This window comes from Eleutherodactylus coqui, chromosome 1 (assembly GCF_035609145.1).
Source record: "Eleutherodactylus coqui strain aEleCoq1 chromosome 1, aEleCoq1.hap1, whole genome shotgun sequence".
Lineage (NCBI taxonomy): Eukaryota > Metazoa > Chordata > Amphibia > Anura > Eleutherodactylidae > Eleutherodactylus > Eleutherodactylus coqui.
In genome coordinates, this window is record NC_089837.1 from 238,024,236 (window position 1) to 238,039,903 (window position 15,668).

Here is a 15,668-nt window from a genome sequence, read left to right on the forward strand (position 1 = left end):
GTGCAGGAAAACAAAGTGTTCCTCAAAATGCTGAAAAGTAATGTTAAATTTGTACGTCCTCTAAATGGTTAAAAAAAACACAAGTTTTTCAAGTGTGCATTCAGAATAAAGTAAACAGATGGAAATAAATATCTTATCAAAAATGTATACAGTATGTTTGGACATATTTGAGATATTACGGTTGAAAATGTGAAAAAATGACAATTTTTTCAAAATTTTTCCAATATTGGTACTTTTAATAAATATACACAAATGATATCGGTCTCTTTTTACAACCTAAATGAAGTACAACATGTGGCGAAAAAAGAGTGTCAGAATCACTTGGATATGTAAAGCCTTTACGGAGTTATGCTAGGTTGAATGACGCATGTCAGATTTCCAAAATTTGGCTCCGTCACTAAGGCGCAAACAGGCTTCGTCACTAAGGGGTTAATGCACTTTGTAATATACATCGTGCATTAAATATGAGCCATACAGAAGTTATTCACTTACCTGCTCCGTTGCTGGCGTCCTCGTCGCCATGGTGCCGTCTAACTTCGGTGTCTTCTTGCTTTTTTAGACGCGCTTGCGCAGATGGATCTTCTCCCTTCGGCTGGTCTCGGAAGCATCGGCGGTTTGGCTCCGCCCCTTGTACGCGTCATCGCGTAGCTCCGCCCCGTCACGTGCCGATTCCAGCCAAACCCTTTTCTGCAAAACGCCCTACATGATACTACACAATGACAAACTGGTCTTTAAACTAGACTCCTTTCAACCCAATGTATAAACTAGTTTTCATAGGGAATAGGTGATAACCCTCCCCTCCTTCTATCAGAACCTTCGGAACGAGAAAGGGTAAAGGTTTCATCACTTAGATGTTAGGAGAGCTATTCTAATATACTTGGAAACCTCTAAAAAGTGTAGAAAGACTGATAGTTTGTTCCAGGGACCGGCCGGGGAAGAGGCCGCGTCTAGGGATTCGATCGCCCGGTGGGTCAAAAGGGCGATAGAGGTCTACAAAGCTCAAGACATTCATCTCTCTGAAGGACTCAAAGCTCATTTTACAAGAGCCATATATTGTTCTTGGGCTAGGAGGGCAGAAGCCACCTCAGACCAAATCTGTAGGGCTGCTACATGATCCGATGTATATACATTTGTTAAGAATTATTGCGTAGATTTAGAGGCTAGTCGTGACTTGGCCTTCGGGAGAAACGTTCCACAAGCCGTAGTCCCTCCCTAAGCCAATTAATATGAGGTAACATGAGGTAAACGCGTTGTAAGATCCTTTTATTTTTGCTATCTGATGGTTGAGTCACAATTTAAAATAAATGCAGTCACTGTAGCCATTTGGTACACACTGGTGATCCAGTGGAGGGGTGCCTTTATACTCTTCTGCTTCCTGTTCCTGCAGAGGTCAAGAGGGCAACCTCCATGTGTATGCTGTCATAATAATGACTTCAGAAAGGGTATTATCGGTAAAATAATCTCCACCTTCTGGGAAGGAAGGTCACTCGACCCTTCTGCACTCGAAATTACACATGAATATTGGTGTTCTAAATTGAAAATTTGCCTGTTATTGGTATGAAGTTAGTATACTGGAGGTTGTAATACTGTCTATCGCGGTTTGTTGATTCTTGGAAAAGCTTTCTTGATCATGCAAGACATTATAAGATTCCCTTCATTGGCTTTAATGCATGGCCCCCGCACAGAGCTGTAGCCATGGGCACAGGTCTAATAAAATGTGTTTGCTCAAATTCTTTATCCACAAAAGAGATCATATAATTTCTTCATCTATACATCTACTTAAACAAATATTACTGTGTATTTTTAGGGAATGGCCATCTCGGTGTTGGGGCCAACGTTTCCTGATCTCGCTGCTAATCTGGAAAGCACTGTCGGAAATATTTCCTACATTTTTGTCGGGAGGTCCTTAGGATATCTTGGTGGCTCAGTCGTGGCAGGCATCCTTTTTGACCGCATAAATCAGAACCTCCTTCTCGGTATGTGACAAATAAAATGAAATGTGCCTCTTATGTTTGGTAAGTTTCAGTACGTAATTTCAATGAATCCATGTTCACCAAAGACAGGTCTGTTATCGAGTGAAGCGCCTACATCTCTATTCAGATTACCTTCTTTTCCTTGAAGTATTAATGTTAGATGACAGACAAGTATTCAGTTCACTAAAATCTTACATGGAAAAGACGTCTCTTGTTATGAAGGTTATTGAATTGCACAGTTTTGTAACCATCTCTAACTGTGTATTAACCCCTTAGTGACTGCCCCATTGCCGTCTTATGTCCTGCTTTGCTGGACTTTAGTCCTCAGTGCCGTTAAAACACACTTGCTCCGTGGATTAAAGCCCTGTGGGCGGTGGATGTGACAGCTCCATGCTGTTGACAACCTGGAGGTGTCATAAGGGGCCAGGATATCCGACCCCTGGTCATGCGATCGTCTCTATCCAAAAATAACAGCGATCGCATTAAAGTAAATTAGAAAGTTAAAAAAAAATTAGTTTCAGCTCCCTTCACGGATCCGATCCATGAGAGGAGCTGAGAGTACTCACTCCACAATGTCCCATCGCATTCTGGTCTACCAGGACCTGACGCTGGCGTCTGTATATGCGTGCCAGACGTTATTATGTCTTGGACAGGAGGCCCGGGAAATTTTAAATCGCCTTGCTACCGGCTAGTATGAGTAGTCAAGAGACAGAGAGAGATTACCGGGGACTGCTGTATGCGGTCCCTGGTCACATGATCGCCGTGATCCAATGCATAATGGCGATCATGTAAATTTTAAAAAAGTGTTAAAAGTGTCAAAATTACATCCGTGAGGGGAGATGAAATTATGTACCTAAGGTCCCCAGATTTTTCTGTGGACCTTACCCTGGCTTCTGTGCATTCGCCCGTCGGAACATAGTGGCGGGCGCATATGCAGAAGCCGCAGATTGCCGAGGTAATTTAAAATCTCCCTGCTCCTGGCTACCAAACATAGCTGAGAGCCTGGAGATTTTATGTGGGCTGTGTTGCGCGGTCCTTGGTCACGTGACCACCGTTGTCCAATAGATAATGGCGATCATGTAAAAGTAAAAAAGCGAAAGTTTCTCCTCCCGTCACGGTTTCGTGAGGGGAGTTTAAATTACTTAAGCCCTCTGGTGATATCCCCCCGAATGGATCTTTATCCGTGGCTCTTTCCCTAGTTTCTGCACATGCGCCCGTCGCCTATTTGGCGGACGCATGCACAGAAGCTGGGGGCGCCTGCTACGTGACGATCAATTAAAAGTAAAAAAATAAAAAAGAACAGTTGAAAGTTTAATGCTCCTTTTGGTTTGGGCCCTGTTTGTGCTTATGGACATAAGATAAGGGACGCAATGGGTATGTTTCTGAACACAGGACAAACAGAGGTATCCATTTTGGGTTGAAAGTCTTCATTCATATGTGTGTTGTATAAAAAAGGAGTTTTTAAAATGACACAATTGCCAAAGAAATGAAAATCGTAATTTTTTTTCCCTTCATTCAAAAAATATAGGATCAAAATAGTACACCCCTAAATAATTCGTTAAGGGGTCTAGTTTTCAAAGTGGGGTCATTTGTGGAAGGTTTTGGCCACTCAAGGGCTCTACCAGTGTGCTATGGGGCTTAAAACGCCTTCAAGCAAAATGTCTGTTCTGATAGTCACCGGCTGATCCTTTCGGTTTGGGCCCCATTGTGCATACAGACAGAAGATTAGGGCCACAATGGGCATGTTGCTGAGCACAGGACAAACGGGTATCAATTTTGGGTTGTAAATCCTCATTTTCATGTGCATTATAGAAAAAATGGTGTCTTTTAAAATGACATATTTGCAAAACTATGATTTTTTTTTCCTCCTCTAAATTGCATTAACTCCTGGAAAAAAAACGGTGGGGTCTAAAAAAACTAATGACTCCCCTCAGGGAATATATTAAGGGGTGCCGTTTTTACATTGAGTATCTTTTTATACCCATTTGTGGGGGTAGCTATCATTCTGACACCTAAGAGCCTTTTCAATCTTGGCTTGTTCCTCAAAATGTTGATAATTAATAAGTTTATACGGCTCCTAAATAGTTTTTAAAAAAGCCCTAACGTTTTTCAGTTGTGCTTCCAGAATAAAGTAAGCAGATGGAAATGTATATCTTATCAAATATTTGTACAGTATGTTTGTACATATTTGAGATATTTCAGTTGAAAATAGGAAAAAATAACAATTTTTTTGTACACTAAGAAATGTACACTAATTCTATTGGTCTAGTTTTACCACCTAAATGAAGTACAATGTTTCACAAAAACAATGTCAGAATCACTTTGATATGCAAATCCTTACTCAGTTATTCTGTGTTAAAGTGACACGTCAGATTTCCAAAATTTGGCTTCGTCACTCGGGTTAAATGGAATATGTATATGTTTTTGCATTGTAATGAAAGGAGTTGTCCACAATTAAGAGACATGGCTGCTTTCTCTCAAGAGCAGTTGTCCACCGTTTGGTCGGGTATTGCATCTCTGCCACATTCACTTTAATTAAACAAAACCCATAGATAGGTGTGGTACCATCTCTGGAAGAAAGCAGCCATGTTTTAGGCCACTAATCCTGTGCCTCTTAAGTTATCTTATCTTCTTGTCTGTTCTTATTTCATAAGGATTGTCAATGCTGGCAACTTGTGCAGGACTCTCTATCTTGCCATGGTGTAAGAAGGCCATACTTCTTACTGGAGTTATGTGTCTTGTGGGAACTTCCATGGGATTCCTGGACACTGGTAAGTCTAGTGGTTCATACTAGTTTTGTAAAATAAATTAAAATGTGCTACAGATTAAAAAAAAAAAATTACAAAGTTAGTTTATGGAGCTGTAATAAAACACCCATAGTAATCTCTGGGGTCCTATTGTAATATGGTGTTGCTTTTATTTCTCATTCAAACTAAATCTAAATGGAAAAAGCCAAAAATGGTGGCCTATCCTGTAGGGAGTAATGAGGACTATATGTACTACTGTGCATGCTCTGTGCACATGGCTCTGCTGTGTGCATAAGGCCCAAATGCATTTCCTAATTATACTGGAGGGTAGTTATTCTCAGATGAGTCTTGGACGCCATTTTTCTTGGCAGCCTTTATTTTTTATTTTTTTTATTTTTTACCTTCTCTAATTTAAATATGCAATAACTTTCTCAAAAGTCACATGATGCTAAAATGACCCTTCATTTTCAGCGCAAAACTCTCTCCCAGGTCCAGAGGTGAAGGGGGTTATAGTACCTACAGTTGTTCTTCTTTGCCGTCCCTCTGATCTTCCAGTTTCAAGCTTTTTTTGTGGCCATGCAATGGCTGCAACAATTTTCTACCTAATGCACACTGTACACTGCTCTCTGACTGGCCAGTGCTGATCACTTGAGCAGTTCTAGCTAATCAGACTACCAACGCGCTATACCTACCAATACACTGGGGATTGTGGAGTCTGGAGATTGCTTTGTCCATCTTTGAGGGGTCAAAACCCAAATCTAGAACCAGCAGATTGCAGAGGTAGCAGAGAACAACTGCAGATAAAATACCCAATTCTGCTTCTGGTCCCAAAACGGATGTTTCACTTTTATAAATGTGTTGCATCTTTATATATGTTACATACGGTTGCCCCAGCTACTTGAGTGAGATTGCTTCAAATTTTGCAACTCTTCAAAAAAAATTCATATGTCATAAAGGTTTCTGAACCTTACTACAATCCAACCTGCCCCCTTATTAGGCACTTTGTAAAAGCGGAGCAAAAGATGGACCATCTGTTCCTTTTGACGTGAATCAATAATAAACTTGTCTAAACTGATTTGCACAAAAAGGCCAACATGCTTCAGAATTGTGGCGCAACACCATTTAGTATTTTTTCCATTCAGTCTCCCCGTTATATCATGTAGTTAGTTAGTTATTTTTCAGTGAGAGACTGCATAAAGAGTACATGGTAAAGCTGATGTACTGCAAAGGGATTCTCAATCGAACCAATTCTAGGAACATAAGTCACAGTGGCAGAAACGTCCTTTGCTCAAAAGTAGAATTTGGGTAAATTCTAGGAACATTTTCTATAATCGTTTCTTTAAAAGATGCCAGTGATCGCCCCCAAAATCTGCATAATATATAAATATATTTTTTAATGGATTCAGTAGTAGAAGGATTAGTTTGAACAAGCCCATGATCTAATAAAAGCGAACAGCTGAGTATGATAGAACAAATGCCTAAAAGAGTTTATGTATAGGATAGACAACCGGTTGGTGTTTCAGAATAAAAGTACTATGAGCATTTAGCTGTTTTTTTACATAAAACTTTCTCCTCCCCACTTTCAAGTATTTTTTTTTTATTGTTTCCATTAATTAAACTGCCAGATGACTTGTTTTTTAACTTAACAAGTCGGATTTTCAATGGTACTCTTATATACTGTATAATATAGTTAATGTTTTTTACATTTCTAAGTGGAATCAAATACAAAAATACACAATTGCAGCCTTTTTTCTTTGGGTAGGTATTAATTTAAAAAAAAAAATATTTTTTCTGTTGCCATCCTTGTTCCAACATAACATTTTTTTAATTTTTCCGTTCTTGCAGCTGTGTGAAGGCTTTCTTTTTGTGGGACAACCAGTCGTTTTTCTTGGTAGAGTTTTGGGGTACATATGAGTTTTTGATCATGTTTTTTATTACATTTTTTGCTTGGAGATGAAGTAACCAAAAAAAAGCACAATTCTGGCATTCATTATTTTTTTCTTAACAAATAATGAGGAGAAGGAGGGTTTTGTATTTACAGCATCTACTGAGCAGTAAAATGTGTTAAAATAAAATATTCTTCATAGTCAATCTGATTATGGTGATAGCAAATTTATAAAGTTTTTGTTATGTTTTACTACTTTTACAAAACCCCTTTTTTATTGAAATAGAAAAACGTTTTTATTTTGATTGGGAGAAGGTAGGGTGACTACAAACACCATTACAGCTTTTTATTTATTTCTTTCTTATTGTGTTCACTGTGTATAAAAAACAAACAAACAACATATCATGCTAGTTTTTTTTTAACAGTTCAGACTTTCCAGGAACACAGCTTACCGCTTACACTCTTTTAAATTTTATATTTTTATGGAAAAACGGGGCTTTAAACGTTTAATATCTTTATATACATTTTTAAGCTTTAGTCCTTACGTGGGATTTAGTCCCCACTTGGGGACTAAAGGAAAAATGTTTGTACACTTCACTGCAATTTCTATGTATTGCAGTGAATTGTGTCTCGGCTGTCATCCTGCCCTGCCATAGGCAAGGCCTCCAAATGTCATGACAGCCGTTCAGCATTACAGGACAAAGGGAGCCCTCTCCATCTAACCATGTGGATTCTGAGGTCAGTAATGAGTGCAACAACTAAAGGGGTTAAACAGCCAGGATCAGAGGGATCTCCGATCCTGGCCATGCAGGCAAGTGCCTTGACATTCTTGTTTCCTAGTGAAATATGCTGGCATCTCAAGAACGTTATTGCTGAGTTTATATTTTTTTATTTAAAATTAATAAAAGGCTAACGTATTTCATGGTGGCTTCTGCTGTACTTTAAATGAATATTCAGGTTCCCCATGCCATCCTTGTTGCATTTGTAAGGCTGCTTTCATACTTGCATTACGGTTCAGGGTTTCTGTCTCTCTGCTCCATCTTTGGAGCAGAAAACTGAAATAAAACTAGAATAAAAGGATTTATTTTTCTCTCCCATTGATTTGATTTTTAAAAAAAACAAAAAAAAAAACAAAACAGCAAACAAAAAGGCTTCCATGTTTTTTTTTTTTCCTAAACCCCCTTTAGTTTCATTCATGTCAGTTTCTCTAGCCTAAAACAGTGCAGAGGGACAAACACTGAACTGAGCCCTAACGCAAGTGTAAAAGAAAATGAAGTGCATTATTGCATGTAAAATAAGATTTGCTGTTTGAAATGTTGGCCATGAGTCACTGGTGTTTGCAGAATAAGTAAAACTTGCTTCATATCACAGTTGTCATTCATGTCTTATAATATTAATTGTATCCTTCTGTACAACAGGTGGTAATGTTGTCATTCTGAACACCTGGGGAGATGAAGCTGGACCACATGTGCAAGCACTCCACTTCAGTTTTGCTTTGGGGGCTCTCTTGGCTCCGATTTTGGCGAAAATAATCCCAGAAATTCTGCCACTTGATAAGCTTTACTTGAAAGGAAACCAAGAACTGCCAGGTCCCAACAAAACCTCCCCAGAACTGCTACCTCTGGGAATAAGAAAATCCTTGTTATCCTATATTGTTATTGCAACATATATTTTGCTGGTTTCTTTATTCTTATTTATCTTGTACAGCAAGACTCGGTCAAACCAATCGGCCGCAAAAAGTACAGAAGAGAAAGTACGGATAGCCAAATACCACAATGCCCTTATATTTATTCTATTCTTGTTTTTTTTCTGCTATGTTGGTGCAGAAGTTGCCTACGGTTCCTATATTTTTACCTATGCCATCACAGCAGGAATGGACCATGATAAAGCAGCAGGATTAAATTCAATATTTTGGGGAGTATTTGCTGCAGTTCGAGGTTTGGCCATATGCTTTGCAACATGTTTATACCCTGGCACCATGTTGCTGCTTAGTGTGATTGGCTGTGCTGTATCATCTTTGTGTTTACTTCTGTTTCATACGCACACTATTGTGCTTTGGGTTGGTAGTGCACTATATGGTGCCTCTATGGCTACCACGTTTCCTAGCGGCTTTTCTTGGGCTCAGCAATATACAACCATAGGAGGAAAGTCTGCCTCCTTATTTGTTGTTGGGGCAGCTTTAGGTGAAATGGCTATCCCTGCTTCCGTAGGTTACCTTCAGGGATTGTTTCCCACCTATCAAGTACTTATGTATACAATCTTGGCCTCTTCTCTGTTGACTGCATTTCTGTTTCCGGTTATGTACAAACTGGCCACTTGTCCAAGAGATAAGACACGGTGGGATGGAATTGAAAGTGAGGACCGACGGGCTTTACTTTCAGGTTCTGGAATAGAGGAGGAAGAGGAAGACGCCCAACACTGGAATGAAGCAGACTTCGAATCTATTGAAATGAATGATCGAATTAAGAACTACCAAACCGTGATACAAGAGAGCCCGTCAGATGTTACTGCAACTTCTGATGGCAATAGCCAGTTGGTATCAAAAAATGGGAGTGCAGATGATTTAATTGCTAGTAGATCTCCCTCCAGACAACTGAATGCGGACAGAGAAAAGAATGACTAGAGATTTAGCTTGATATATAGTATGCTAGTGTGTCTAGCTGAAAAATATCTTGCTGAAATTGTCTATTATTGGCTGGCAGAATTTTTCTTTTATATGATGCTTTGATGTACTTGGAAAAAAAAAAATAGGCGTCCAGAAATGGTCTTAAATAGTCCTCTCCTAAAACAGAAGTGTTAAAAGCAAGTTTAACCTGTTTTGATATGGGTGGTAATGTTTTGGGACTAAATTGTAATGCATCTCATAAACCCTTGAATCATTCTGTTCTCAATATTAAAGTTACAATTACAGAAGGATAACACTTCTCTATCCATCTAGGTAAATATGTTGGGAAGTACACAAGTGAAAATTCTTAATTTAAGGTACCACTGGTATCTATGTTTATGGAGCAGAGAGCTACCCATATTCTCAACTGCATTGCTACTTGTGTGCTTTATGGATTGCAGTAAATAGAAAGAAATTAAGGCAAGGGTTCTCTAAGAAAAGACTGATTATCTATTATACTGGTGATTTATCTAAGGATCCCCTAACCTGTGGTTTAGAATACAGTTTTTGGCTTGTCCAATGGGAAAAATCTGACACATCTTAGGTATAACGCCCAAACCCCCAATAAAAGAAAATGAGTTAGTTTCTGGCTTGTGGTAGCCTCAAAACTGACTTCCTTGCACATACATTTTTATACACTTTGATATGGGCGCTGCATTAGATGGCTTCATATGGGCATTTTTTTCCTTTCTTTTTACATTGTCTTTTTCTAGAGAATCTGTAACTGGATATTTTTGTTTTTGCTGGATTACTAGTAATAAGGTGAGATTATTTTTTTCAATATTTGAAGCATATTTCCACATATATTATTTGAACTGCACATCTTCGGATGAGTGAATATTAAAAAATGGTTTAGCAGAAAAAATAACTATGTACCTGCACTTACAGAAGACTTTTTCAAAACAAAACTTGTATCCTGCGTTTATCACCAGTTTTCTCCTCTGCAGGCCATATATTTAATTTTCAGCTATCTCTGAGTTGGCGGGAGGACACTGCTGCTAAACTGCTTTCTACAAACTGTGAGCAGAGCGGAATATATTCTTTTGTAGCATCATCATGTAGGAACTTGCACAGCAGGACTGAGCAGTGTAGATGTGATTTCAATAGCTGTGACTGGGTAAATAACTTATCATTCGCTCTGGCAGCCATGTCTATGTATCTCACTTCCTCCCCTTCTACTCTCCATGGACTTCTATGAGCAACATAAGTCATAACCATTCTCTAGCTTTTTATCTATGTTGCTAGAGATGTATTTCATTTGATTGCAGCTCTGGACAACAAATTAGAAGGGCGACTTATGTTGGGCAGGACTTCAGAGAAATTTTTCAGCACAAAAATGTCATTTTAGCTAACTAGCAAAAGTGCAAATCACTATAGCTCTCTAGCTGTCATATTAATACAAGTTGTCTCAAAATGCAGTGACCATTTAAATCAAGTTTTTAATGTTCATCAGAATTTTTGAAAAATGTTTACTCTTTTGCATGTCACTGTTTATTTCAAAATATTGTAATCCTATTGTATTGTCAACCATAGGGCACAGAAAACAACATACCGTGCCATGAACCTAGACATAGTTTGTCTTTTCTTCATCTGAATAGTACAATAGCACTCAAGCTCCCATTCCCCCTTTTTATTTTATTTAGATTTTCTTGTTCTGTTCATGTTATTTTTATCAGTGTACATGGTCAAAGGATATCATAATCTGCGACATGCTAATTTAATGTACTGCATTGAGTTGGATTTCATAGTAATAGGTTTGTACAGAAACTTTCTTAATCTCTATTGATGCAAAAATGTAATAAAAATCTTTAATGAGAAAAAACATTCTAATATGTTGCGGTTTTTACTCTGGCAACTGTTCCTAAAAATTGGCTGTTGAAAAGGTATCATATCTACCAGATTACTTAGTTTCTCTTACTAATGACAAGTAACACACACATAACACAGGATCCACCATTCACAATAGCTGATGATCATAGCTTACCTGCTTCCCTCTTTCTACAGTGACCTCTGCACAGATCACGCCTAGCATGCTCTCCCATAGAAGTCAATGAAAAACTTCCAGTGTATTGTTTTTATGGTGCATTAGCTGTTGTACAGAAGTCTCAGCCTGTTTGGTTTAGTGGACAGAGTAAAAACTGCAAGATATTAGGACTCATTTAAATATACATGCTAACATTGAAAACAAAAAAAAAATCTTAACATGTTTAATATGAAAACTTAAAAAATGGGTTTCAGGACATTACGTCCAGTCTTTTTTTTTCCGTCCAATCCATAGATTTTTGTCCATTGCTTTCCTCGTCCACTAGGACATTTTGTCCAATTTCCTTAGGTTAATCCACATTTGGTCCAATTGCTTTCCTCCTCTAGTAAGACATCTGACATTTTGCCATTGACACTTTATGCCATACTTAAGAAAAGAGACGTGTGTTCTCCTCGAACGTATAGTCTATATGAAGTCACTATCCAAAGGACGACTTCGGACGTTGTCACCTATTGACCTAATACTGTAGAAAAATAGTTGTCATTTCAAAAATGTTTACCTGATCACATGACTGTGACCTCACAGGTCCTTTAGTACAAGCGCTGAAGGCCCTGTGATGACTTCAATTATACACAGATCACAGGCATTTAAAATGAAGAAATAAGCAATAATAATGATATTGTGCATGACGTAAAAAAAAGTTTCAAGAGTGAAAAGTTTCATCTCATACCGATCAGAACGGTGAGGGGAGATGAAAGGCATATGGGAGCCCCACCCTTACACCCACAAAATGGCAGGCGCAGCAAGGCTACAGCCACATGGGACAGGTTTTTCATCAGAATGTCCAAAGTGGACATTCCGCTGAAAATCTGCAGTGGCTTCCCTGCCTCTGAGCCTGCGTCACATGGTGCGGAAGTAGTGGTAGGAAAGATCATGGTGGAATCCCCTCCCTCTCAATGCCAGAGCAGTGAGAGGGGGTGGGGGATTCTGCAGCGAAATCATCATACAAGTTATACCACCTAAATGAAGTACAATATGTGGCGAAAAAACTGTCAGAATTTGCAGAGTTATTCTATGCATCAGATTTCTAAAATTTGACCTGGTCATTAAGGCACAGACAGGTCTGGTCACTAGTGGGTTACAACAAGTGGCTCAGAATCACTTTTGCGTTTCCAATGCTAAGTGGATAAAATCTAGGTTGGACATAGTGATATATAGGACAAGTTTGAGATTGGATGAATTGTCCGCCCGGACGAGTTTTTCCTTGGGCAAAGTTATAAAAGGACAAGAAATCTTGGACCAACTGCCCTCATACCAAAACATGGGTTATTTTCTTTAAGCTACTTGTGTCTGGGAAGTATGAAATATTTTTATATTAACCTGTTAAGCTTTCTTACTAAATCGCTTTGTTTCTTTTCCCTTATAATATGTTGTAGCTAGTTGAAGTGAAAGGCTTCCGATCATTGTTGTTTAATTTAAAGGAAACCGGTCGCCATCTTTATCTTGTCCTCCATGTTAGTGACACGCAGGCCGTTTCATGTATCTGTCAAGTTAATTTGTCTGAAACTCACATTTTAGCAATAAAAACAGAGGACTGCAGGAAGTAGTACCAATATTCTGCAGGCTCGCCCATACCACTCTCCAGCCACTGTTTAACAGCTCCCTCTATGCGCAGTTACAGGCATACACAGTTGTCAGTCAGTGGCTGGAGAGTAGGATGGGCAGGCTAGGCTGCAGCTTCTGAATATCAAGGACTACCTCCTGTAGTGCCTTTTTTGTGGTCGGCTACTGATAAAATGTAAGTTTATGATGACATACTTCATAGATACATAAGGCAGATATAACGCTGCAATCAGTGAGCCCGGCCTTACCTTATGCTGCCTGGAGCTCTGCCATAGCTGGCAATTATTGTAATTTTACTATATAATACAAAGATGTATTTAGTTTTTGATCCATTCATATTTACATGTCAGGAAATTAAAGAATAAAGTCTGACCTAATATATTTTATGGCTGTTATCCCCACAGTCAATCAATTTTCTAGAGTATGCAAATGCTGCTATTTGTTGTTGCTAATTAAAAAGACATCAAAAACTGCATCATACTACCTTGTGTGCACACTATCCTCAGAGGGCATCAATCTCCATAGATTTGTAAAAATATTATATGAGCATAGGAAAGAAAAACTTGTTTAAAGTGTCACACCCGTTAAAAAAAGATAAATAACAGGTAGGACATACTTGAAATTCAGGTTATTTTCTATTCACAATACTTTATCACCCAATACTGTAGCACCGTTCTACCATAGAGATGCTGTATACGGAGCAGAAATGTAGTAGTAGAGCTGTAGTTGTGGTGGCTTCAGACATGCTGGAATTGGCGCATATTTTTAGTGAGGATTCTATAACCTTCAACAATTTTTTAGTAGAAAAATTGCATGGGATTTTCAAAACTGCATCCACCGAGAGCCAAAAATCTGCAGTTTGCCCATTATATGGAAGATGTCACCCTTTGCAACATGAAGGAGCTTTCATTTTGGGCTAATCATTTGGCTTATTGCAGTTGTTTCTACAGTGGAGAAAATTCTCATTTATGTCATCTGTAAGCTGCTGCCGTGGTCTTCTAGTCCTATTGGTCATCTGAGTCAACTATCTTGAGAATGTACCCTTTGTAATTCCTTAAGAAATTATAGTGGATCTGGGCAAAACCTGACTTATCTTTATCCCGTATAGGCTCATTGTTAAAGACAATATGTCATCAGGAAATTACCTATTGTATAAATCAAGTCTTTCTTTCTGTTTTAGAATTTTTTTGTACGTATATATTTTTTTTACATGTTCAAAATTGCAATCTATATTAATAAATAAAAATCTTGAAGTCCTGCCATTTTCACCTAACCACTAATCCTAATAACGATCTGACATCTACTGTGCTATATAGAGAACTTTTAAGCAAGCCTCAATTATCACAGGCGTGGTTACAAGGAAAGATGACACCTAGAGATTTATATATAAAAATTTTATACACACATACAACAAACCCCTCCTCCCCAAATTAACCGTTTGTGGTGAACAAAACTCATCCTCACTCCCTGCACAATGACAAAGCATGGCTAGAATACTCTTCTATACAAGTCAATGGGTCGGGTCATGAAGACTTCTATAAACTATCAGGATGCTGTAAAGCATCTCTCTAAATGCTGTTAAGTGAAGGTGGCAGCTTATACAGTCGTCCAAAACCAGAAAATAAAAGCAGATCACAAAAAAGGAATGTGTTTCACTATCTGGTTTTACTTAGTGGAAAAAAGTGCTACGTTCCCTTTAATTGTGGTTTTATTTTTGTTTGTCTTTGTTTATAAAATGTATTGAATATAAGAAATTTCAATAAATTGTAATGATTTTTCTATTAGCTGTGTTATGTATATTATAAATACTTTGAAATTAGCCTAATTGTTATAATGCAAAAAAATTTTTTCTACTGTTGACCCAAATTGTTTTAGGCCGGTCTCACACAAGCAGATTCCACGAGCGTATGATCCGTAGTAATACGCGGATCAATCATTTGCATTGAATTTCACAATTCTGCTCACATTAGCGTGTCGAAATTGCATAAGCCGCTCACGGAAAATAAAACCCAATCGTGTTCTATTTTACAACAGATATCCGTGACATAAAGCCCGTTATTCTCTATGGTCACGGATAAACTTGCAGCCAATACATAATTACATTGCTTATGGGCTGCAGGTATATAAACGGAAAATATATATAGTATATATTGCACGTAGCAGCCTGCATGAGTACGCAGTCATGCATAGTAAAATTCCACAACCGTACGCAGGGTCACAGGCGGGCTCACAGTTGTAATCCTCTGCGGGGCCACTTGTCTTCCGTATACTCCTGCTGTGTTCTCTGAGCGGGATACCAGCTGAAACAATAGTATCAGTGGTATCCCGCTGAGAATTCAGCGTGCGGCACTGACAAGGCTCAGCGTTCTATTTCAGCATGCTGAAAGACAACGATGAACGACTTGTTAACGAAAACTGCACAATGCCTGTGCAGTTAGACAACGATTCTCGCTCGAACGACGGCTTTGAGTGATTTTTTTTTTTTAAGCAAGAATCGTTGGGTCTAAATCAGCCTTAAATTGTAAACAATTTAAGATTTGGTTGTTAAAAGGTGTTTAACTATGTTCCCTAACTTTGAGAAAAAGGGGAAAAAAAGACTTCATCTTGGGTAAATTCTACATTGAAATATCTTGTAGGCCGGCTTCACACGGGCATATGTGTAACTATGTGTGAAATTGGTAAGCATGCGCCTATAGATTTCAGTGGGCAATTAAGTTAAATAAGTTTAATATGTGCAATATGCATTAAAATAAAACATACATTTCTTTTTTACAAATGAAATGCATGCACA

General features: G+C 38.4%; 1 protein-coding gene across 1 annotated transcript in view; it reads left to right on the forward strand.

Moving 5' to 3' along the window:
- Window positions 1-14,661, forward strand: part of MFSD4B (major facilitator superfamily domain containing 4B) — a 30,802-nt gene extending 16,141 nt beyond the window's left edge. Inside the window, exons 2-4 of the mRNA XM_066607057.1 lie at window positions 1,808-1,976; window positions 4,628-4,744; window positions 8,024-14,661. Coding sequence (XP_066463154.1) covers window positions 1,808-1,976; window positions 4,628-4,744; window positions 8,024-9,228 — 1,491 coding nt within the window. The 3' untranslated portion in view covers window positions 9,229-14,661. The remainder of the gene's footprint in view (window positions 1-1,807; window positions 1,977-4,627; window positions 4,745-8,023) is intronic.
- Window positions 14,662-15,668: the final 1,007 nt, after the last annotated feature.